Source organism: Aquarana catesbeiana, linkage group LG05 (genome assembly GCF_042186555.1).
Source record: "Aquarana catesbeiana isolate 2022-GZ linkage group LG05, ASM4218655v1, whole genome shotgun sequence".
Classification (NCBI taxonomy): domain Eukaryota; kingdom Metazoa; phylum Chordata; class Amphibia; order Anura; family Ranidae; genus Aquarana; species Aquarana catesbeiana.
This window is the reverse complement of record NC_133328.1, coordinates 642,432,678-642,456,396: the sequence shown is the minus strand read 5'-3', so window position 1 is coordinate 642,456,396 and position 23,719 is coordinate 642,432,678. Positions and strand designations below refer to the sequence as shown.

The 23,719-nt window shown below is 44.5% G+C and overlaps 1 protein-coding gene across 1 annotated transcript in view; it reads right to left on the bottom strand.

The window, feature by feature from the left end:
* MYL3 (myosin light chain 3) overlaps nt 1–23,719 on the bottom strand; it is a 150,450-nt gene that overhangs the window by 10,989 nt on the left and 115,742 nt on the right. Inside the window, exons 2-5 of the mRNA XM_073632444.1 lie at nt 18,026–18,053; nt 8,334–8,483; nt 3,076–3,249; nt 1,295–1,372 (exon numbers count right to left, since the gene is read on the bottom strand). Of these exons, the coding sequence (XP_073488545.1) occupies nt 1,295–1,372; nt 3,076–3,249; nt 8,334–8,436 (355 nt within the window). The 5' untranslated portion in view covers nt 8,437–8,483; nt 18,026–18,053. The remainder of the gene's footprint in view (nt 1–1,294; nt 1,373–3,075; nt 3,250–8,333; nt 8,484–18,025; nt 18,054–23,719) is intronic.

Sequence of the window (23,719 nt, the reverse complement as noted above, 5' to 3'; positions counted from 1 at the left end):
GGAACGCAGGCATCTAACACTCCCATAGTAAGGTAGGGGCGGAAGAAGGAACTATAGTCCATGATGGCGGGCACAGGCATCCAACCCTCCCATAGTGAAGTAGGGATTGGAGGAACGAACTAAACCCCCTGACAGAGGACACAGGCATTCAACCCTCCCATAGTGAAGTAGGGATTGAAGGAACGAACTAAACCCCACGACAGAGGACACAGGCATTCAACCCTCCCATAGTGAAGTAGGGGTCGGAGGAAAGAACTACAGCCCACGACGGGGAACACAGGCATCTAACACTTCCATACTAAGGTAGGGGCGGAGGAAGGAACTATAGCCCACAATGGGGGATGCAGACATCCAACACTCCCATAGTGAGGTAGAGGTCAGAGGGAGAAACTACAGCCCATGGTGGAGGACACAGGCATCCAACCCTCCTATAGTGAAGTAGGGATTGGAGGAACAAACTAAACCCCACGACAGAGGACACAGGCATTCAACCCTCCCATAGTGAAGTAGGGGTCGGAGGAAAGAACTACAGCCCACGTCGGGGAACACAGGATTCTAACACTTCCATACTAAGGTAGGGGCGGAGGAAGAAACTATAGCCCACGGTGGGGGATGCAGGCATCCAACACTCCCATAGTGAGGTAGAGCTCAGAGGGAGGAACTACAGCCCATGGTGGAGGACACAGGCACCCAACACTCCCATAGTGAAGTAAGGGTTGGAGAAAAGAACTACAGTACACAGGCATCCAACCCTACCATAGTTAGGTAGGGGTTGGAAGATGTCACTACGGCCAAGAGCAGGGGACGCAGGCATCTAACACTCCCATAATAAGGTAGGGGTCAGAGGAAGGAACTAATGCCCATGGCGGAGTACGCAGGCATTTAACACTCCCATAGTGAGGTAGGGGTCGAAGGAAGGAACTACAGCCCACGGCTGGGTACACAGGCATCCAACACTCCCATAGTGAGGTAGGGGTCGGAGGAAGGAACCACAGCCCACAGTGGGAGACGCTGACATCCAACGCTCCCAGAAGTGTTGAGTGTTAAAGACTTTTTGGAGGCTGTGTGGAAGTCAGAGAAGTTTGGAGAGGTAAGTATTCACCGTCTTCTATCACAGGGACCTGTTGCTTTAAGGACAGAGCCATGCAAACAAATTCCTGGGTCAACTGTACATTTAGGACCGCTGGTAAAGAAACATACAGGAACAATGCACATTCATTTTAACTAAAACAAAGGTGACTATAGCCGCCTTAATACTACAAATGTCTTTAGCATTATGTAAGCTTCTAATTACCTTCATAGTTAATCAAGCCATTGGCGTCTTCCTGGCCAGACATAAGCCTGTCCACTTCTTCTTCTGTCAGTTTTTCACCTAAGTGACAGACACATCATAATAAATGAACAATGAATACTGGCAAGCTTCTAGACATGAAAGTAGCCAATAAATGAATAGGCATATATAATGCCGGTAATAAAAGTGGCAACATACCATGAAAAGTCAGCTGAAGTCACTAGAAGGAATAGACGACCACAAAGGGTTTTCTACTGAAAAGCAATGCAGGCGTCCCTTAAAACTGAGGTTCCTCAATTTGACTTTCATTAACACACAAGCTCTCTATTCAATACAGGCAGATCATGGCTGGTTTGGGGAGCCGGCAGAGTGCTGTACATAGCTTCCTGAAAACTTCACAGTCCCCCTGCCTCAGTACTCCTCTCAAGAGGCCTCAGTCCTGATGCAAGCAGTGGGAGGAGTTATGCAAATATTAAAATGCCTTGATGGGTATGGCTAGGCAGGATGTATTTGCATGCAGACAGCCTTAGGTAATTCCCACATGTGATGCCGAGCCTCTATGATTGAAAAAACTGAAAAAGAATAAATGTAAGGGGTGGGCCAGGGACAGTCAGGCTGGTGAGGAGAAGGGTTCTCAATCTGTGGCCCTCTAGGTGTTGCAAAAGATGAGGCATTGCAAGGACTGGCAGTTACAAGCATGACTCCCAAAGGTAAAGGCATGATAGGACTTTGTTTTTAAGGAGTTGGGCATTTGAAATGCTCTTTTTTTTTGTATTTTTTTTTTTTTTTTTTTGCATTGCATTTTGCATTTTTTTTTTTTGCATTGCCCCGTAGGGTGGGACTTTATAAGGCACTACCACATAAACATTGAGAAATAGTAGAAAAATATTGAACATTTATTAGAAAACATATATAAAATATTGCACATGACCCTGGATACGGTGTATACAAAAATGCAAAGAAAGATACGACTTCCTGAAACCTACGCGTTTCAGAGATGGATGAAACGCGTCGGATTCCGGAAGTCATATCTTTCCTTGCATTTTTGTATACACGGTCATATTTTATATATGCTTTCTAATAAATGTTCAATATTTTTCTACTATTTCTCAATGCTTATGTGGTAGTGCCTTTAAAGTCCCACCCTAGGGGGCGATTTCCTCTTTTTTGGTACATTTGGGATGTGGCACACCCTCTACAGTTTTCTTTATCAGAAACCCCTTTTCTTTTTTTTTTTTTTGCATTGGTACAGGGCAGTGTCCAGTTCCCCGCGACATTCGTTTGACAATCCCTTACTTATAGACCTTGAAAAATGGTCAAAATTGTTTGTAAAAATTTGGCTCACCTTAACTTCAATGGGGTTTGTTTGGGTTAAAGTCCAAACTTGTAAGCTGTTCGATGAACCTCCCGTAAACCGACCCCAGGTGTGTCTGGTTCGCCCTAGTCAAAGTCACTGATTGGAGCTGAAGTCGGTCATGTATAAAATAATGTACATGACCGTGGATACAGCGTATACAAAAAAGCAAAGAAAGATATGACTTCCAGAATCCGACGCATTTCATCCATCTCTGAAACGCGTTGGCTTCAGGAAGTCATATCTTTCTTTGCATTTTTGTATACGCTGTATCCATGGTCAAGTGCAATATTTTATATATGTTTGAGTTTTAATGGTAAGTGGATATTTTTGGAAAAATTGTGACTGTATGTTGTCGTATGTCAGGAATGTATTCATAAAGACTTGTCAAGTTATTGAAAAGTCCACTTTAAATAATTTGCCTCCATACCTAAAGTTGCCAGGACGTGCCGAATCTCAGCGCCCATGACGGTGCCGTTGCCTTCTTTGTCAAAGACGCGCAATCCTTCTACAAAGTCCTCGTAGGTTCCCTTCTCCTTAGACCTGGAGATATGCTGCAGCATGGGCAGGAAGGTATCAAAGTCCATCAGTTTGGTGTGTAGTTCTGCAAAATACAGAAAATACCATTATTTCTCATGTTTATGCCTGCTTGTGTTTCTTTGTCTTTAGTTTTCAATGTTCTTTTGGTGACAGGTGGATGGAGATTACTATAAACTAAATACTCAACCCCCCCCCCCCCAGTATGCATTGCTTTCTTGCTGCAGGTGCTGTGATCTGCACTGTAGCTACATTGATTGGCCTGTGTATGCAACAATGTCACAAACAATTCAATTTAAAGGAAACGTATAATAATTGCAACTGCTGGCAACCATATAAACTATGATAGTTGCCTTGCTGATCCAATACGTTTTGAGACATTGACTCAAAACATGTTTGCAGATCAAGAGTTCCTCTCTAAATTGCTTCCGGCTTGTTTTGAGTCAACAACTGAGAAAGTGTTGAAGCCGCAGAATTACGACAGACAGGTAGCAAACTGCTTGCATGCATTATGGCTGCCTATAGGTTGGTTGATTAGAGGCCAACTCCATTCTAACCACTCAAGGTCCTCTTCCTCTGCTTGAGTGATATTTTATAGGGGTTTTTTTTTTATTATATTTTTCTTATGTATTCTGGTTGGTCACATGACGTGACATGTCATCTTCCCCCTAGGTCTTCTCCTGTTGAGGGACGGTCCTGGATGATGCATATAGTGAGACTGACATGATGACATCAACACAGTGTGAAGCTAGCTGGTCTGCCACTAGGTGGCTCTATGCTAGAATGGTGTCTGGTTACAGCAGACAGTGTCATCAGGTGCTAGGCCCCTTTTAATTAGAGCCCTCTGAGATCTTGGAGGCTAAGCAGGGTCAGGCATGGTTAGTGCTTGGATGGGAGACCGCTTGGGAATACCAGGTGCTGTAGGCTTAAAAATAAATAAATACATAATTACAACCCTTATGCAGTGATATCATGGATGAGTCAGTGCCCACATATAAGCAAGGTTGGGAGGAGCCCTAGAGCAGTTGGGGCATAGGAGCCAAACACCCCACACCAGTACAGATGTAACTATCACGTGGAGGCCCTGGACAGGGCTGGAGGTCAGAGAGGAGTAGACCTGAACCCAGAAGAACCGACTGTAGACTTCCTGACCCCTATGGAGTTGGGGGCTAGGGCGGGTTGAAAAGGGCCTTTCAGGCCAGGCCAAGAATTCCCTGAGTTAGGCTATGGAAGAGGTACCTACAGAGAACCAGCCCTGTGAATAGCAATGACCCCAGGTGAAAGGGGAGACTGTTTGAAGGAGATGGCTGCTTAAATTGCTGCAAAAGCTATTACATTTGACTGCTGCAGACCGTCCATTAAATGTGATTGACCATATATTGTCAAGTGACTCTGGAGTGTATGACAATGTGATATGACTGTTATGTAATTTCTTGAGTACCATCAGGAAAGTGCAGAAACCCTATTCATGCGTGGACATTCCTTCCTTCAGATATAAAGGTCAACAGCCGGTAATGTCATGTGGATGGAAGTCTCTGGCATTGAGTGGGGCACAATATGGCGGAGGGTTCAGCCTCAATAGGAGGGACAGTGTTCTAGCAAAGACAGGAGTGGGACAGGGACTTTTGCACTTGGCACTATTATTAGCTAATAGAAAAGCTCCTCTTTACAACCCTGATCACCAAAATGTAGTGCTGTGCTGTGAGGAGAGAAATAGAGAGAGCACTCTGCAGGGCTGGACTGCCAGGGTGACCAGAGGAGGACATGTTGGGGAAAGATGAAGAAACCTTGGCACCCAAATCTGACCTTTGTCTAGGAGGTCCTGTGGATTGGTTTAGGATGGTTGTGGGGCCTAAGGAGAAGCACCCCATGTGTGAGGAAAGAACACCTTAAGTTTACACTACCTATGGGAAGAGTCTTGAAACCTTTGGGAAGGTGGCTGCAATGGTTTTGTGACTATTCCGAGTGTTCTGCACTAAATAGACTACTACCAAGAAATCATATAATGGAGGTATAGTGTTCTGCACCAGAGACTACTGTCAGGAAGTTGTGATAAAGACTGTTGTGATGTAATACTGACATTAAAATGTAATACTTATAGGTTGGACTTGATGGACTTGTGTCTTTTTTCAACCTCACCTACTATGTAACTATGTAACTAAGAAGAAATGTCATGGTGCTAGCGTGATTATCTGAGTGATTTGCAGTAAATAGTTAAATATGCTCTTGGACTGGGCATTCTTTATTCCACGTAACAGGCCTCAGGCGAGGAATATGTGAGCGGGTACCACCTTTATCCCTGCGGTGCCATCCTCCCATGGGCCAGTAGGCTGTTATTGGACCAACGACTCTTTCCCTCTTATCACTGCATATTTTCCCCTTGTTTTTGGGGTAAGTACACCCTTTGTTGTGCCACGCTACCAATGACCATTATAATGTGCTATGTTATCCTACCATAGATGAGGCATGTTTCTAATCTATAAATATGAATGTACCGTCTTTACCATGGAGCTCTGACTTATACCAATGTGTGATTATAATATAAGAATATACTATTGTTACATATAAATATTATAATGGATCTATGCTGTTCCTTTATCTTGTAGAAATGCTTTTATGATTATAAAAACTGTCTTCTATTGCACTTCCTTCAAGTGGTCCTGAGGAAGCGGGACAGCAATGAAACGCGTAGACCTGCAATGAGGACTAGTGCGTTGTCTAATGTGATGTATTTCAGGCAGATTTGTTAGTGCTGCATCTCTCTGAAATTTTAAAACTGTACAAAATAAAATTGTGTTTTTTTATATATAAAATCTTTCGTTTGTTCCTATTTGAGTGTACATAGAAGTGTATCTGAAGTCTCAAACAGACTCTCCTTTCCTAGCAATTAAAGGTGAGTGGGTGGGCCTCAGGCCAGGAAAAGTGTAACACAATATGGCGGGGTATCTCCAAAACAACAGGTCAATGATTATCTCATCCAAGAAGAGGCGGGGTGGATACAAAGTCAGCTTAGTTGTAACAGCCACTTAACACGGGACCCTTACAGTCGCTTAGCATCAATACACTGCCAGTGTAGGGCGCAATGCTGATAAGGTTTGCCTGCAGGGGATATAGTTCCAAAGAGTCCTTTGCCTGGAGAGGATGTGAATCCCAGGGTCACTCCTGGGATGCTGCTTGGGAAGGGTGTAGCTCCAGAGAGGTCCAGTCTTTGTCCCTATGCTCTTGGTCTTGAGAAGGTAGCCAGAAGAAGAAGGTATGTATGTTCACCTAGCTGCCCATCTGGGCTTACAGAATCTACATTAGCCTGTGGCAGAGGCTGAAGAAACTATAAGGTAGCCACCCATATGGGCCTATAGAGTCTGCACTAGCCTGTGGCAGAGGTTGAGGAAACTATAAGGTAGCCACCCGCATGGGCCTATAGAGTCTGCACTAGCCTGTGGCAGAGGGTAAAGAAACTATAAGGTAGCCACCCATCTGGGCTTACAGAAACTAAACGAGCCTGTGGCAGAGGCTGAAGAAACTATAAGGTAGCCACCTGTCTGGGTCTACAGAATCTGCACTAGCCTGTGGCTGAGGCTGAAGAAAATATAAGGTAGCCACCCATCTGGGGTTACAGAATCTACACTAGCCTGTGGCAGAGGTAAAATAAACTATAAGTTAGCCACCACCATGGGCCTATAGATTCTGCACTAGCCTGTGGCAGAGGCTGAGGAAACTATAAGGTAGCCACCCATCTGGGCTTACAGAAACTACACTAGCCTATGGCAGAGGCTGCAGAAACTATAAGGTAGCCACTCATCTTGGCTTACAGAATCTACATTAACCTATGGCAGAGGCTTAATAAACTATAAGGTAGCCACCCGTCTGGGCCTACAAAATCTGCACTAGCCTGTGGCTGAGGCTGAATAAACTATAAAGTAGCCAAACATCTGGGCTTACAGAATCTATACTAGCCTGTGGCAGAGGCTAAAGAAACTATAAGTTAGCCACCCCCGTGGGCCTATAGAACCTGCACTAGCCTGTGGCAGAGGCTGAGGAAACTATAAGGTAGCCACCAATCTGGGCCTACAGAATCTGCTCTAGCCAGTGGCAGAGAGCTGAAGAAACTTTAAGGTAGCCACCCCTATGGGCCTATAGATTCTGCAGTAGCCTGTGGCAGAGGCTGAAGAAATTATATAGTAGCCACCCATCTGGTCTTAAAGAATCTACACTAGCCTGTGGCAGAGGTTTAAAAAAACTATAAAGGTGGCCACCCCTATGGGCCTATAGAATCTGCACTTGCCTGTGGCAGGGGCTGAAGAAACTATAAGGTAGCCACCTGTCTGAGCTTACAGAATCTACACTAGCCTGTGGCAGAGGCTGAAGAAACTATAAGGTAGCCACCATCTGGGCTTACAGAATCTACACTAACCTGTGGTAGAGGCTGAAGAATCTATAAGGTAGCCACACGTCTGGGCCTACAGAATCTGCACTAGCCTGTGGCAGAGGCTAGAGAGACCAAAAAGGTAGCTGCCCATCATCTGGACTTCCACAAACTACACTGACCTGTGGCAGAAGCCTAGAAAGTTCTACTGCTGACCTGCGGCAGAGAACAAAAGATAGTCAAAGACAGAAGCCCATCTAGACCTAAAAAGGTGGCCTACTGAGTGGAGGGAATTTTTGCTTCTGTTGTAGGGTATCCTGTGTACCCCAACCCTCTGCTTAAGAGAACCGAGCCAATACATTTTTGTATTTGAGGCCATAAAGTCTGTCTAATTGTTGCTACTGGTTGGTTGGTGGGTCGTTGGGTGTTATAGGGTACAGCTACTGGGCAGGTCACCAAGGCAGGAGAGCCCATTATAAATCCTGTAGCTCCTTTGGGGGTCATTGCTCCACGTGTAAAAAAAAAAAAAATGAGCGCAGAGTTGGTCCTTAACCTTTCCAGCTTGCAATAAGTTGAGAATGAATAATAATAATGAACCACAAAGCTGTTTTGCATTATGTAATAAAATGTCGGCATGTGCCAGTTTGCTCGCTACCAAATTTCTTTCTCCGCTCTCTCGCGTTTTCTTTTCAGCCAGAGAAAGTTGAATTGACAGAACTCTGGAAAAACACAGCCTGTTTGCAAAACGTTAATTTGCTGGCAAGTGGACATGACAAACATTCGCTAACCTTCTGGTTTTGGCCGTCCGAGGACTTTCAAGACTTCAGCGTTGGTCGGGTTCTGCCCCAGCGACCTCAGAACGTCCCCGCATTGTCCGTAGGTGATTTTCATCTCGCAATTAGGGGTCCGATCAAAGAGCGAAAAGGCTTCTTTGAATTCTGCCAAAGACAAGAAAGGAGAGAGTAAAAAAAAAAAAAAGAAAGTTCAATTGCCGATTTGTGAAATGGTTACTTTTTTTTGGTTATTTTTCTAAATCTCAGCAAATATTTGATTTTGTGGAGCGCATTACGATCGACCACATAATTTTTTATGATTAGGTCGATTTCCTGGAACCGTGCTCCCAACGCTTGTGTGGCTAGCCGTCCGCAGTGTCAGATGACAGGAGACTTGTGTTGGAGGCCAAAACCCGGCATGACGATTGGTTTTGGAAGGAAGGCAAACGAATGATTGCAGTATGACAGCGCCAACGAAAAGCTTAAAGAAAAAACATAAGTCACCTGCTGGGGGGGGGGGGGGGGGGACATTATTCCAGAAAATAATTTTGTCTCCGCTCTGGAAAGATTCATGTGTTAACTGCCGTTTTCTAAAATATCTTTTAGTGTGGCGCTTAAAAGGGTCTTTCCACCTTTTGGAGGGGATGAGTTACCCTATTCCTGAAGAAAATGCACAAAGCAATGCAACATTATTAAAGCTGAAGTCTAAAGTGTTTCTAAGGGATACGTTTTTTTTTTTTTTTTGGGGGGGGGGGGGTAAAATAAAAAAGATCTTATCCTTACCTGCTGCGTGCAATGTTATTGCACAGAGAGGTCTCTTAATGCTTCTTTGGCAGTCTCCTGTCGATGCCGCCCACCCACCCCTCCCTCCTCCACGTGCTTCCTTAGCAAGTCAGGTGCAATGGTGGGCACCCATGCGTTTGTGCTCCCAAGCCAGGTTGTGTGCATCCGTAGACACACAGAGCGCTGGTAAGCCATGCCCCTGCTCCCTCCTCACATGAGTTTGACTGACAGCAACAGGAGCCTGCTACTGCCTTCAGTGTCTCCCTTGAGACCAGAAAGTGAAGGGGAGCGATGTCAGAGCTAGGGCAGCGCTGGAGCGGAGAAAGGGGTCAGGTAAATGTTTAAGGATGGGGGTGGATAGAGCAAGCAGTGGGGCGTTTTTACCTCTTAATGCAGAGAATGCATTAAGTTAAAAAAAAGGTTTGACTTCAGAAGCACTTTAATCTTCTTATACAGTGGAACCTTGGTTTACGAGTAACGCAGTTAACAAGCCTTTTGAAAGACGAATGACTCGGAAATACTCAGAAACACTCGGAAATACCCAGTTCCTGAGTGTTTCCGAGCCTTTGCAAGTTCAGCCGAGCTGTCCCAGAGTATTTCCCAGTCTCTCCGGTGCCCCCCTCCCCACCTCTGGCCACATGCGGTATTGCATGTAATAGAAGTCAATGCGGAACGAATTATCTTCGTTTCCATTGACTGCTATGGGGAAACTCGCTTTGATATGTGGGTGCTTTGGACTACAAGCATTCTCCTGGAACGGATTATGCTCGTGATCCAAGGTTCCACTGTATTTTGCACCCCCTAATAAACCTGGTAATGACATTTTCAAATAAAACCTTTCCATTTTCATTATACACTTAATTTTAGTCCCAGTGATGTCACCACTGGATCTCTGTACTTCTCAGGGCACTACAGGCAGATCATGGCAGGTGGGAGGGGCTGGCTGGGTGCTGTACATAGGTTCCTGAAAATATAACAGCCCCCCCCCCCCCCCCCCCCCCCGCCCGCCCCAGTACTCCTCTCAAGAGCCTCCAGTCCGGATGCAAGCAGTGGGCTTGCACTTGGGAGGAGTTATACAAATATCAAAAATCCCTTGATGGTTGGATGTCAGTCTGGAGGAGTGGGTGTTCCTAGGTACTAGCTGGTAACACTCACATGTGACGCTGATCCTCCATGATTGAAAGAACTGAAATCCAATAAATGAAAGGGGCAAGCGAGGGACAGTCAGGCTGGGGAGGAAAGGACTAAATAAAACTGGATGTTCTCCAACCAGGAAATGAGGCGGTCTCTATCTGACTTGCTGCAGCTTTTATTGCACACTGTGACAAGCTCACAGCGTGCAGTGAAATCGTAGCAAGCCATTTCAGTCCAGGAGGGGAATTTGTACAACTGTGCAAGACTGAAGGGGAGGATGTAGGAAAATGCGACTTTCAGTTCAGTAAAGTTTGAACCAGTTTTTCTAGTGCGCACTTCCCTGTGTGAACCACCCTTCATTTTATTAGATGTGGTGAAGTTCTATTGTCCCTAATCATCACCACATCAGTCATAGTGTCCCCGATCATCACCACATCAGTCATAGTGTCCCCGATCATCACCACACCAATCACAGTGTCCCCGATCATCACCACACCAATCACAGTGTCCCCGATCATCACCACACCAATCACAGTGTCCCTGATCATCACCACACCAATCACAGTGTCCCTGATCATCACCACACCAATCACAGCATCCCCGATCATCACCACACCAATCACAGTGTCCCTGATCTCCACCACATCAATCACAGTGTTCCTGATGACCGCCACACCAGTTACAGTGTCCTTGATCATGACAACAGTGTCCTTGACCACCACAATTGTCCAAGTATCACTGATCATTTCCACACCAGTCCCATGAAACCATGTAACATTTGGGACTGGTGAAGAGGTAAAATGTATCACTTTGTAGGTGATTTGGTATGGTACTAACATGCTGCTCTGAAAGGACAGATATTGGGTCTTCATTCTGGAAGGACAGATATTGGGTCTTCATTCTGGAAGGACAGATGTTAGATCTTCATTCTGGAAGGGCAGATTTTGAATATTTCATTAAGGAAAGACAGATGTTGGGTCTTCATTCTGGAAAGAAAGATTTTGGGTCTTCTTTCTGAAAGGACAAATTCTGGGTCTTCATTCTGGAAGGATAGATTCTGGGTCTTCATTCTGGAAGGACAGATTCTGGGTCTTTATTCTGGAAGGACAGATTTCGGGTCCTCATTCTGGAAGGACAGATTTTGAATCCTCATTCTGAAAGGACAGATTCTGGGTCTTCATTCTGAAAGGACAGATTCTGGGTCTTCATTTTGGAAGGACAGATTCTGGGTCTTAATTCTGGAAGGACAGATTCTGGGTCTGCATTCTGGAAGGACAGATTCTGGGTCTTCATTCTGGAAGGACAGATTCTGGGTCTTCATTCTGGAAGGACAGATATTGGGTCTTCATTCTGGAAGGACAGATATTGGGTCTTCATTCTGGAAGGACAGATGTTAGATCTTCATTCTGGAAGGGCAGATTTTGAATATCTCATTAAGGAAAGACAGATGTTGGGTCTTCATTCTGGAAAGAAAGATTTTGGGTCTTCTTTCTGAAAGGACAAATTCTGGGTCTTCATTCTGGAAGGATAGATTCTGGGTCTTCATTCAGGAAAGACAGATGTTTGGTCTTCATTCTTGAAAGAGAGATGCTGGGTCTTCATTTTGGAAGGACAGATTCTGGGTCTTAATTCTGGAAGGACAGATTCTGGGTCTGCATTCTGGAAGGACAGATTCTGGGTCTTCATTCTGGAAGGACAGATTCTGGGTCTTCATTCTGGAAGGACAGATTCTGGGTCTTCGTTTTGGAAGGACAGATGTTGGGTCTTCATTCTGGAAGGACAAATTCTATATCTTCATTCTGGAAGGATAAATTCTATAACTTCATTCTGGAAGGACAGATTCGGGGTCTTTATTCTGGAAGGATAGATTCTGGGTCTTTATTCTGGACGGACAGATTCTGGGTCTTTATTCTGGAAGGACAGATGTTGGGTCTTCATGCTGGGTCCTCAGTGTTGCGGTCAGAGTTGTGACGCAGCTGTCAGTTCACTTCATACTCTTTCTTTACATCCAGCCGCTCCTTCAAACACTTCCATAAGTGGGGGGAAGATGAGGAATGCGGCTGCTCTGCCAACCCCATGTGTGGCATCCTCTGCCATCTGTCTCCATTTAAGATTCGTCTTTTGTTTCCCTGGCTTTCTGTGGGAGGCTTGGGAATGGGACATGGTATTCCCTCCACAAACCGCTACCAGGGACTTCTCTCCCCAGCACTGCAAATCATTATCTCTCGGCTGCATGAATGAGTGGACGGTAATAGTCTGCAGAGACTCCCCACTTATCGTAACAACCAGCTCAGTAAATCATTGTTGATTACTGTGGTTTAGAAAATGTGAAATTAAAGAAAATAGAAATACACATATACACTGTTACAATGTAATTAAAGCCAAAACATTCTGTAGTTTTAGATGGAGAAGGAAAGGATTAGAACCCCTGTTGGGTTTGTATTGCTTTTAAAGAAAAACCTTAAAGAAGAACTCCAGGTAACTATGAATATTCACAGGACCTCCATGAGAAATTGTGGAGCCCCATACAGCCTGCTCAAGATGGTCAGCCTCCCATCCATCTCACACAGAGAAAGGCCTTTAAATACCTTACTGTTTTTCACCATTTATGTTGCCTGTCCCTGGACCTGTTCTATCTTATCATTATCTTTTTGTAAGTGAGGTTAGGCTGTTATCCCTCTAGTGCTATAAAGAGCTATATAGATGAATCAGGACCTCCTTCTTCCTGCTAGTGATTCCTCTAGTGATATAAAGATCTATATAGAGGAATCAGGACCTCCTTCCTCCTGCTGGTGACCTCTCTAGTGATATAAAGATCTATATAGAGGAATCAGAACCTCCTTCCTCCTGCTGGTGATCCCTCTAGTGATATAAAGATCTATATAGAGGAATCAGGACCTCCTTCCTCCCGCTGGTGACCCCTCTAGTGATATAAATGTCTATATGAAGGAATCAGGACCACCGTCCTCCTGCTGGTGGTCCTTCTAGTGAGATAAAAATCTATATAGAGGAATCAGGACCTCCTTCCTCCTGCTGGTGATCCCTCTAGTGATATAAAGATCTATATAGAGGAATCAGGACCTCCTTCCTCCTGCTGGTGATCCCTCTAGTGATCTATACAGAGGAATCAGGACCTCCATACTCCTGCCGATGATCCCTCTAGTGATAACTAAAGATATATATAGAAGAATCAGGACCTCCTTCCTCCTGCTGGTGATCCCTCTAGTGATATAAAGATCTATATAGAAGAATCAGGACCTCCTTCCTCCTGCTGGTGATCCCTCTAGTGATATAAAGATCTATATAGAGGAATCGGGACCTCCTTCCTCCTGCTGGTGACCCCTCTAGTGATATAAAGATCTATATAGAGGAATCAGGACCTCCTTCCTCCTGCTGGTGACCCCTCTAGTGATATAAAGATCTATATAGAGGAATCAGGACCTCCTTCCTCCTGCTGGTGACCCCTCTAGTGATATAAAGATCTATATAGAGGAATCAGGACCTCCTTCCTCCTGCTGGTGACCCCTCTAGTGATATAAAGATCTATATAGAGGAATCAGGACCTCCTTCCTCCTGCGGGTGACCCCTCTAGTGATATAAAGATCTATATAGAGGAATCAGGACCTCCTTCCTCCTGCTGGTGACCCCTCTAGTGATATAAAGATCTATATAGAGGAATCAGGACCTCCTTCCTCCTGCTGGTGATCCCTCTAGTGATATAAAGATCTATATAGAGGAATCAGGACCTCCTTCCTCCTGCTGGTGATCCCTTTAGTGATATAAAGGTCTATATAGAAGAATCTGGACCTCCTTCCTCCTGCTGGTGACCCCTCTAGTGATATAAAGATCTATATAGAGGAATCAGGACCTCCTTCCTCCTGCTGGTGACCCCTCTAGTGATATAAAAATCTATATAGAGGAATCGGGACCTCCTTCTTCCTGCTGGTGACCCCTCTAGTGAAGATCTATATAGAACATTTAGGATCTTTTTCCCTATGTGAATTAATTTGCCTTTAGATATGTTGAACTGCAGTTTCTACTATTTTGACAAATGTTCTGGGAATGCCAAATCATGTTCCATGTTTCAAACAACTCCATGAATATTAACAATATTGCATATTATTGTGTCATCAGCAAAAAGATATATAGCCTACCCACCAAGTTATTGACCATTATATTCCGATGAGGTGTATTTGATCTTTAATCAAAAAATCCTCCAGGAATTAATATTTATATTGCGCATTTATTTCCATAGAGATATTCCCATAGAGATATTTTGAGCACTTATTCATTCAGGGTAACACCATTTAAGCCGTGACATATGCTATCTATACAGGAATACTGAGCACTGTGCATCTCAAAGAAAAGCTCATAATTTTTAAATTTGAATACAAATAGTAAAAACATAACTCTGATGAGAAAGCACATAACAGATAAATAGATACACCCTCTATATCGAATATTTTTTTTCTTTTTCTTGCTTTTGTAAAGGTTTTGATTTGACAAATTAATTTTTAGTTTCCGATTTTGACAGTCATTTTTAATACAGGGAGGCAGGCAATGATTACACCAATCAGCTATAACATTAGGACCACTGACAAGTAAAGTGAATAACATTGATTATCTCGTTACAATGGCATATGAAAGTGGGTGGGATATATTAGGCAGCTAGTGAACATGTTGTCCCTGAAATTGAAAGCAGCAAAAATAGGCGAATGTAAAGATTTGAGTGACTTTGACAAGGGCCAAATTGTAATGTCTAGACGACTGGGTCAGAGCAACTCCAAAACTACACCTCTTGTGGGATGTGCCCGATCTGCAGTGGTCAGGACCGACCAAAAGTGTTCCAAGGAAGGAAACCCGTAGATAGAGTCAGGGCAGCCAAGGCTCATTGATGGAGGTGGGAGGGAAGGCTCATTGATGAAGGTGGGGGGAAGGCTCATTGATGGAGGTGGGGAGGGAAGGCTCATTGATGGAGGTGGGGGAGGGAAGGCCCATTGATGGAAGTGGGGAGGGAAGGCTCATTCATGGAGGAGGGGAGGGAAGGATCATTGATGGAGGTGGGGAGGGAAGGCTTATTGATGGAGGTGGGGAGGGGAAAGCCCATTGATGGAGGTGGGGAGGGAAGGCTCATTCATGGAGGAGTGAAGGGAAGGATCATTGATGGAGGTGGGGAGGGGAAAGCCCATTGATGGAGGTGGGAGGGAAGGCTCACTGATGGAGGAGGGGAGGGAAGGCCCATTGATGGAAGTGGGGAGGGAAGGCTCATTCATGGAGGAGGGGAGGGAAGGATCATTGATGGAGGTGGGGAGGGAAGGTTTATTTATGGAGGTGGGGAGGGAAGGCTCATTGATGGAGGTGAGAGAGAGGGGTAAGGCTCATTAATGGAGGTGGAGGGAAGGCTTATTTATGGAGGTGGGGAGGGAAGGCTCACTGATGGAGGTGGGGAGGGAAGGCTCATTGATGGAGGTGGGGGAGAGGGGCTAAGGCTCATTGATGGAGGTGGGGAGGGAAGGCTCATTGATGGAGGTGGAGAGGGAAGGCTCATTGATGAAGGTGGGGAGGGAAGGCTCATTGATGGAGGAGGGAAGGGAAGGATCATTGATGGAGGTGGGGGGAAGAGTCCCCAGATATCAAGCAATTAAGCTGCAAGTTTGAAAATTACTTCCCAAGCTATTGCTAGACTTGCCAGGCTTCACAAGTTTGTTGCACAATTGCAGCAAGTCCACATTGCATGACTCCAGATCAACTTTCCTTGCAAACATTCTGAAAGTCTGCAGCAAGTTCTGGTTCAGTTATGTTGTGTAATAGTCATCCCACCACAGGGGTCACTGTGACCTGCGGAGCTCTTGCTGTACACTCACCACCACTGCAACTTTGCTCTTGCTAGAGACTTGCCCCGTAAATTTTCTACAAACTGGAAAAGCGTCAACTAAAACTTGTGCTTCAAGTGCTCTGCAAGTGTACAACTTGTCAGTAAGAATGTGCAGCAAGTTTACAGACTTACAATTCAACACTGCCACACATTTGTGTCAAGTTATCCTTGCTACCTGGGTCATTGATGGAGATGGGGAGGCTCATTGATGAAGGTGGGGAGGGGAGGCTCATTGATGGAAGTGAGGAGGGAAGGCTCATTGATGGAGGTGGGGGGGGAGGCTCATTGATGGAGATGAAGAAGGAAGTCTCATTGATGGAGGTGGGGAGTGAAGGCTCATTGATGGAGGTGGGGAGTGAAGGCTCATTGATGGAGGTGGGGAGTGAAGGCTCATTGATGGAGGTGAGGAGGGAAGGCTCATTGATGGAGGTGGTGAGGGAAGGCTCATTGATGGAGGTAGGGAGGGTAGATTCATTGATGTAGGTGCGGGAGAGGAGTAAGGCTTATTGATGGAGGTGGGGAGAGAAGGCTTATTGATGGAGGTGGGGAGGGAAGAGATGGCACCAGGATGCACTATGGGACGAAGCCAAGCCGGTGCTTTGTCTAGTGGAGTCCATGCCTCCATGGGTAAGGTATTTTTGATGACAAAAGGGGGGGCTACTCAATATTAGGAGGGTGGTCATAATGGCATGGCTGATCAGTGTATCACCTTAAAGATTGTGGGGAAACATGTGATTTTTGCGGTAAATTTTAAAAACCTAGGAGTCCACTGCCTTTTTAATGTGTGGTCAATTAATACTTTTGTTTATATTTGTACCAATAAAGATAGTATTGTTTCATAATTCACTGGTAACTAGAGTCCCAGCTCTATTTACAGTGGGGGAACTACCACCATAGCAGCACACACAGTGACAATGGAGACTGGGCTGGGGGAAGGGGGTCTGGTTGGGTCCCTTAAGATTAAAAGTGGTGGACTGGAGGAAGCTCCTCTCATGTGTCCCTTCACAATACCCCCTGCCAGCCACAAAAGCCCCATTACCCCAACGTGCCTTTCCACAGAGCCCCTCAGCCACCCAGATTACCCCTGTAGACTTCTGCAGAACCCTGAGCCCTCCAGAGGGCCCAAAACCACTTATAAAGATTCATGCCGGGAAGACCATAGTGCCTCCATCCCCCACAGTGCCCCCAACTATCCCCAGAGCCTATCATCTGGAACCAGTCTGCCCATTCTCCTCTGACCTCTGACATCAACAAGGCATTTTCCTCCACACAACTGCCGCTCACTGGTTATTTTCTCTTTTTCCCACCATTCTCTGTAAACCCGAGAGATGGTTGTGGGTGAAAATTCCAGAAATAGTCAGACCAGCCCCGTCTGAAAACCAACAACCATGCCACGTCCAAAGTCACTGAAATACCCTTTCTTCCCCATTCTGATGCTCGGTTTGACCTTCAGCAAGTCGTCTTCACCACGTCTAGATGCCTAAATGCATTGTGTTCCTGCCGTGTGATTGGCTGATTAGCAATTTGTGTTACCAAGCATTAGAACAGGTGTACCTAATAAAGTGGCCGGTGAGTGTATATACTGTATATACAAGTCATGCATTATACAGTATAACATAATAATTTTAACATTGCTTTATTACAAATTCATATAAAAAGGTTTTTTTTTTTTCCGCGAGAACACATATCAAGAGTCTCATTAAAAAGCAACCAAGTACAAGGAGTTCAGTTGCAAATATGTAGAGGGTGATACTTTGGTCGAAATGCGTAGACTGAAGTTCTGACCTCAGCATATTTGCAGCCGAACTCCTTGTACTCGGTTGCTTTTTATTGAGACTTTTGAAGGAGCCCTTAGGGTGGGTTATAAAAAGAATATAAATAAGTGAAACATTCTGGTTACTTTGTTGCCTCTTACCTTCTATCTGGTCTGCTGTGAACTCAATCTGAAAAGAAAAATGAAAGAAAAATTCTGTAAGTGACCATGTATAACCCTAGAATGAATGCCTCACATGCGTGGTGCTATTTGCATTTACTTGTGCGACCTGCGTGCATGTTTGCATTCCCATATGTGTGCGGGGGGGGAGGGATGTTGATTTGGGTATTTTAACTTTTCAACTTTTACACAATTAAATTTTTTTTGTACACACTTTATTTTATTTTTATTTATTTATTTCCATTTAAGTTTATTGCTATCACAAGTAAGCTAACAAGCCAGCGACCTGTGATAGCATTGGGCAGGTGACAGGTCCTCTTCATGGAGACATCAGAGGTCTATTGGACTCCCATTGTCTCCCCTGCAGTCTAAAGCAGTTAATCGAGCACATTTGTGCTTGATTAGCGGCATTCCCCGGCTACAGTAGCCAAGGAATGCCGGCTCTGAACCCGGAAGCAACGTAATACACGGCCCTTCCGGGTTCATTCATCGAAGAGATTGGGGAATGGATCTTTTTTTTTCTTTCTCCTCCTGCGCATTGTTTCAGGCATTTTACTGAGGCCCCAGGAACCACCACCAGCACCGGGGGAGGTTGTTAGGAGCACCTTCCTTACTGCTTCAACATGCTTTTTTGAAGCTTTAATGAAGCTTGGCAAATAACGTGTGTTAATTTTCGATCTGTTTTAAAGGGGCCCAGTAAAACTCAAGCTCAGTAGTACCTCCACTCAGAAGATCCCCAGCTCATTGGCACCCTCATTCAGCAGATCCTCTGCTCAGTAGTACCCCCAGCTCTGCTGATGTCCCACTCAGTAGTACCCCCAGCTCTGCTGATCCCGTGCTTAGTAGTAACTCCCATCTCTGCTGATCCCCCACCCAGTAGCAACCCCCAGCTCTGTTGATCCCCCACTCAGTAGTAACCCCCAGTTCTGCTGATGCTCCGCTCAGTGGTAACCCCCAGTTCTGCTGAACCCCTGCTTAGTAGTAACTCCCAGCTCTGCTGATCCCCCACCCAGTAGTAACCCCCAGCTCTGTTGATCACCCACTCAGTAGTAACCCCCAGTTCTGCTGATGCTCTGCTCAGTGGTAACCCCCAGTTCTGCTGATCCCCTGCTTAGTAGTAACTCCCAACTCTGCTGATCCCCTGCTTAGTAGTAACTCCCAGCTCTGCTGATCCCCTGCTTAGTAGTAACTCCCAGCTCTGCTGATCCCCCACCCGGTAGTAACCCCTAGCTCTGTTGACCCCCCACTCAGTGGTAACCCCCAGTTCTGCCGATCCCCTGCTTAGGAGTAACTCCCAGCTCTGCTGATCCCCTGGTCAGTAGTAATCCCTATCTCTGTTGATCCCCTATTCAGTAGTAACCCACAGTTCTGCTGATGCCCCATTCAGTGATAACCCCAAGTTCTGCTGATTCCCCACTCATTTGTAACCCACAGCTCTGCTGATGCTACATTCAGTAGTAATCCCCAGCTCTGTTGATCCCCCACTCAGTAGTAACCCACAGCTCTGCTGATTCCCCACTCAGTGGTAACCCCAAGTTCTGCTGATCCCCCACTCAGTTGTAACCCACAGCTCTGCTGATGCCCCGCTCAGTGGCAACCCCCAGTTCTGCTGGTCCCCTGCTTAGTAGTAACTCCCAGCCCTACTGATCCCCTGCTCAGTAGTAATCCCCAGCTCTGTTGATCCCCCAATCAGTAGTAACCCACAGCTCTGCTGCTCCCCTGCTCAGTAGTAACCCCCAGCTCTGCTGATCCCCCACTCAATAGTAACCCCCAGCTCTGCTGATCCCCCACTCAGTAATAACCCCCAGCTCTGCTGATCCCCCACTCAGTAATAACCTCCGGCTCTGCTGATCTCCCGCTCAGTAGTTTCCCCCAGCTCTGCTGATCTCCCTCTCAGTAGTAATCCTCAGCTCTGTTGATTCCCCACTCAATAGTAACCCCCAGCTGGTTCGCTGATCCTCCTCTCTCTCTAGTCTCTGCTCCCCTCCCGCTATATTGCTCCCACACAGCGCACCATGTGTGATATCTGCTAGTTTCTCCTGCTCTGGTCCTCCTTCTCTGCTGATCCTCTGCCGCTCAGTCCTCTCTCTCCGGTTCCTGCGCTCACCTTCTGCTATCGTGTTCCCATGTTGCACGTCACATGTGGTTTTTAACCCTTTGAATTCCAAGACATTTAAAAACGTACCTTGGTAGACAATGAGTTAAAGCTGAACTCCAGGTATGAACTGTATTGTATAGCTACATTATCTAGCTTAGACCAATGGAAGTGTGCCTATTCCATAACATGAGGAGCAGTATACCAAATCAGCTTTATTGTTATTACAATGAAGGTGCAATATCTCTTTCACCCCAACTCCTTTTCTTGGGACACGGCTTCCGCTGCGCAGAGGCCCGCATATTATTACCTAAGCAGTGGCAGAATACTTTCACAGCTCCTACAACAATATCTGGCAAAAAGAAAAGCATAATAAAAGCAATCCCAAAAAATAACAAACACTCAATTTTTGGATTGAAATCCCTTCTCCGGCATTCTTGAGGGGCTTGCTGGAATTTACGGCCTGACCCTCAATTCTTTTTTTTTTTACAAGCTCGTTTCCCACAAAAGGCAGGGGTGTAGGTCTGCATTTTCAGTGCCCGAGGAACAATCCTACCAACCTCAGATGCTGGGATCGCGGCCAGGTGTTCCGTAGACGTTCTGCGTTCCTAGCAAGACCTCTGGAAGTCTTGCCCCCCCCCATGTAACAGAAGGAACTTCAATACACCGTGGTGACCCAGGACAGCAGATTCCCTCAAAATGAATCATTACGGAGCAGACGTAATTATGTTTGAGACCGCGGAGGAATACAACAACCACATCCTACTCATTCGCCCGTTGTGAAGGAAAGATATGAAAGTTCCCAATTAGGAAGAGAATTAAAAAAATGTTTCCATATGGGCGGGAAACGTATACTTTGTATGTTTTATAGAGAAAATGTTTGCACTCCGCCTCCATTTTTATGGGGTAACCGCAACTTATACGCGGGTGGGGTGAGGAGTAGATGGCTTCCAACCCTCAAAAATGAGCGGTCTTTCCTTACCGTATCCAAGAATCTGGAGGGAGAAGTATAATGGGGCATGGAGCTGGGAATGGCAGTAACATTGGATGAAAAACAATATGTCCATCCAGTTCAACCGAGTCCCAAGCGTCTTCTCCAAAGTTCTAACTTTCCATACATTGGGGGGTTGATTTACTAAAACTGGAGAGCGGAAAATCTGGTGCAGCTCTGCATAGAAACCAAACAGCTTCCAGATTTTTTGGGCAAAGCTTAAAGCGGAGTTGCACCCTAAAAAAAAAAAAATTACATTAAAAGACTCCTTTTAACCTAGAAAAAATCATTTGGAGGAAAATAATTTTTTATACTTACCAGAAAGGGCCTGTTGCTATGTAGTCCTGGTAATCTGCCACTTCCTGGTCCGCGGAGCTCCTCGAGACTTCCTCCCTCACCTGTGCTCCTGGGAAATGATGACATATCATTTCCCAGGAGTCTGTGGGCAGTACTGTGCTCGGCGCTACGGCCGCCCTTGTATCGCGCATGCGCGAGATCGAGAGGTGCATGCTGGTTACCCAAGATATTCCAAGAAGCGATCTAGATTGGGCTTCACATGCCCACATTGAGGATGGAAACGGCCACAAACAGGGGCATAAAAGATACAAGTAAGATAATTATATTGTTTAAAAAGCGATCTTGATCATTGTATTGTCTTTTTGAAATTTAATTGCAATAATGCTGGGATGCAGAAAAAAATGTTTTTCGACGGAACTCCGATTTAATTGAACAACTGCAAGTTAGATGCTGATTGGCTACCATGAGACAGCTTCACCAGATTCTGCACTCTCCTGTTTTAGTAAATCAACTAGGCATGTGCAATTCGCTTTGTTCCGAGTTTTCTTTTAACAAATTTCGACAAATTTGTTAATTCGGGAAGTATCTAAATTACGAAATCCCGTTTAACAAATTTTTCAGAATATTCGTAAATTCCAATATTCGAAAATTCATAAATTTGTAAATTCCTAAATCGAAAAATTCGTAAATTCGTTTTCGAAATTGTTTTTTTTTTTAACAAATTTCGACAAATTCGTTAATTTGGAAGTATCTAAATTAATTAACGAAAAACCCTTTTAACAAATTTTTCCAAATATTGGTAAATTTGGCTATTTGAAAATTCCTAAATTCCTAAATTGAAAAATTCGTAAACTTTAGTAAATCAACTAGACATGTGCAATTCGCTTCATTCCAAATTAGTTTTTTTTAACAAATTTCAACAAATTCGTTAATTCGGAAGTATCTAAATTAATTAACGAAAAACCTGTTTAACGAATTTTTCAGAATATTCATAGATTCGAATATTCGAAAATATATAAAATATATTATTATTATATAAAAATATATAAATTCCTAAATTCCTAAATTAAAAAAATCGTAAATTTTGGTAAATTAACTAGATATGTGCAATTTGCTTCATTCCAAATTAGTTTTTTTCACAAATTTCGACAAATTCGTTAACTCGGAAGTATCTAAATTAATTAACCAAAAACCTGTTTAACCTGTTTAACGAATTTTTCCGAATATTCGTAGATTAGAATATTCGAAAATATATAAATTCCTAAATTCCTAAATTAAAAAAATCGTAAATTTTGGTAGATTAACTAGACAAGTGCAATTCGCTTCATTCCGAATTAGTTTTTTTAACAAATTTCGACAAATTCGTTAACTCGGAAGTATCTAAATTAATTAACGAAAAACCCGTTTAACAAATTTTTTCGAATATTCATAAATCTGAAATAATAACTAACTAATAACAACTTAACTATTCAATTATAGGTATTGGAATTTCCTCTCAAATTTGGCTGTTAGTGAATGTAACGAGTACGAATTTATCCAAAGTTACGAATTATCCGAAATAACGAATGCTGCATCTAAACGAATGGAACGTAACTAATTAATAATAATAAATAATAATAATAATAATGAAAACTTTTTATTATTATTACTATTAATAATATTGTCAGTGTACTAATGACACTGTCAGGGAAGGGGTTAAACATCCAGGGAGATTAAAGGGTTAAAAGTGTGCCTAGCCAGTGTTTTACTGTACTATGTGTGCTGCTTTTACTCAGGGAAGTGATGGATTTTATTCCTTGAGTTTTATTCACAAAATCCATCACCCCCCCCTTGTCAGAATGGAGATCTGCTTTGTTTACATAGGCAGAGATCCATTCTGACTCTCTGCAGGACGATCGGCAGGTCCCGTGGACATCGTACCTGCAGATTGGCTTCTTTTGTGAGTAAGCAATTACAGCAGAATGGGACGCGCCCCCTGTAAGCAGTGCCGGGACAAGGTAATCTAGAGCCCAGAGCGAACATGCCAAATTGCACCCCCCCCTCAAGATGTATGATTATATGATTATATGTCAGCAAACACCCCCCCCCCCCCAGAAAAAAAATTTGAGCAAAAAAAAAAATTGAGCACTAATCTGCTTACTCCCCCCCAAGCATAAATCCCCCTTTCCTCCCTCTCATCCCCCCAGCTCAAATCCTTTCTCTTCCCATATGCCCCCAGCACAACCCCCCCCCCCCCAATAAAAATCCTCTATCCCTAAAATTTCCCTCCCAAGAACAAATCCTCTGCCCCCAC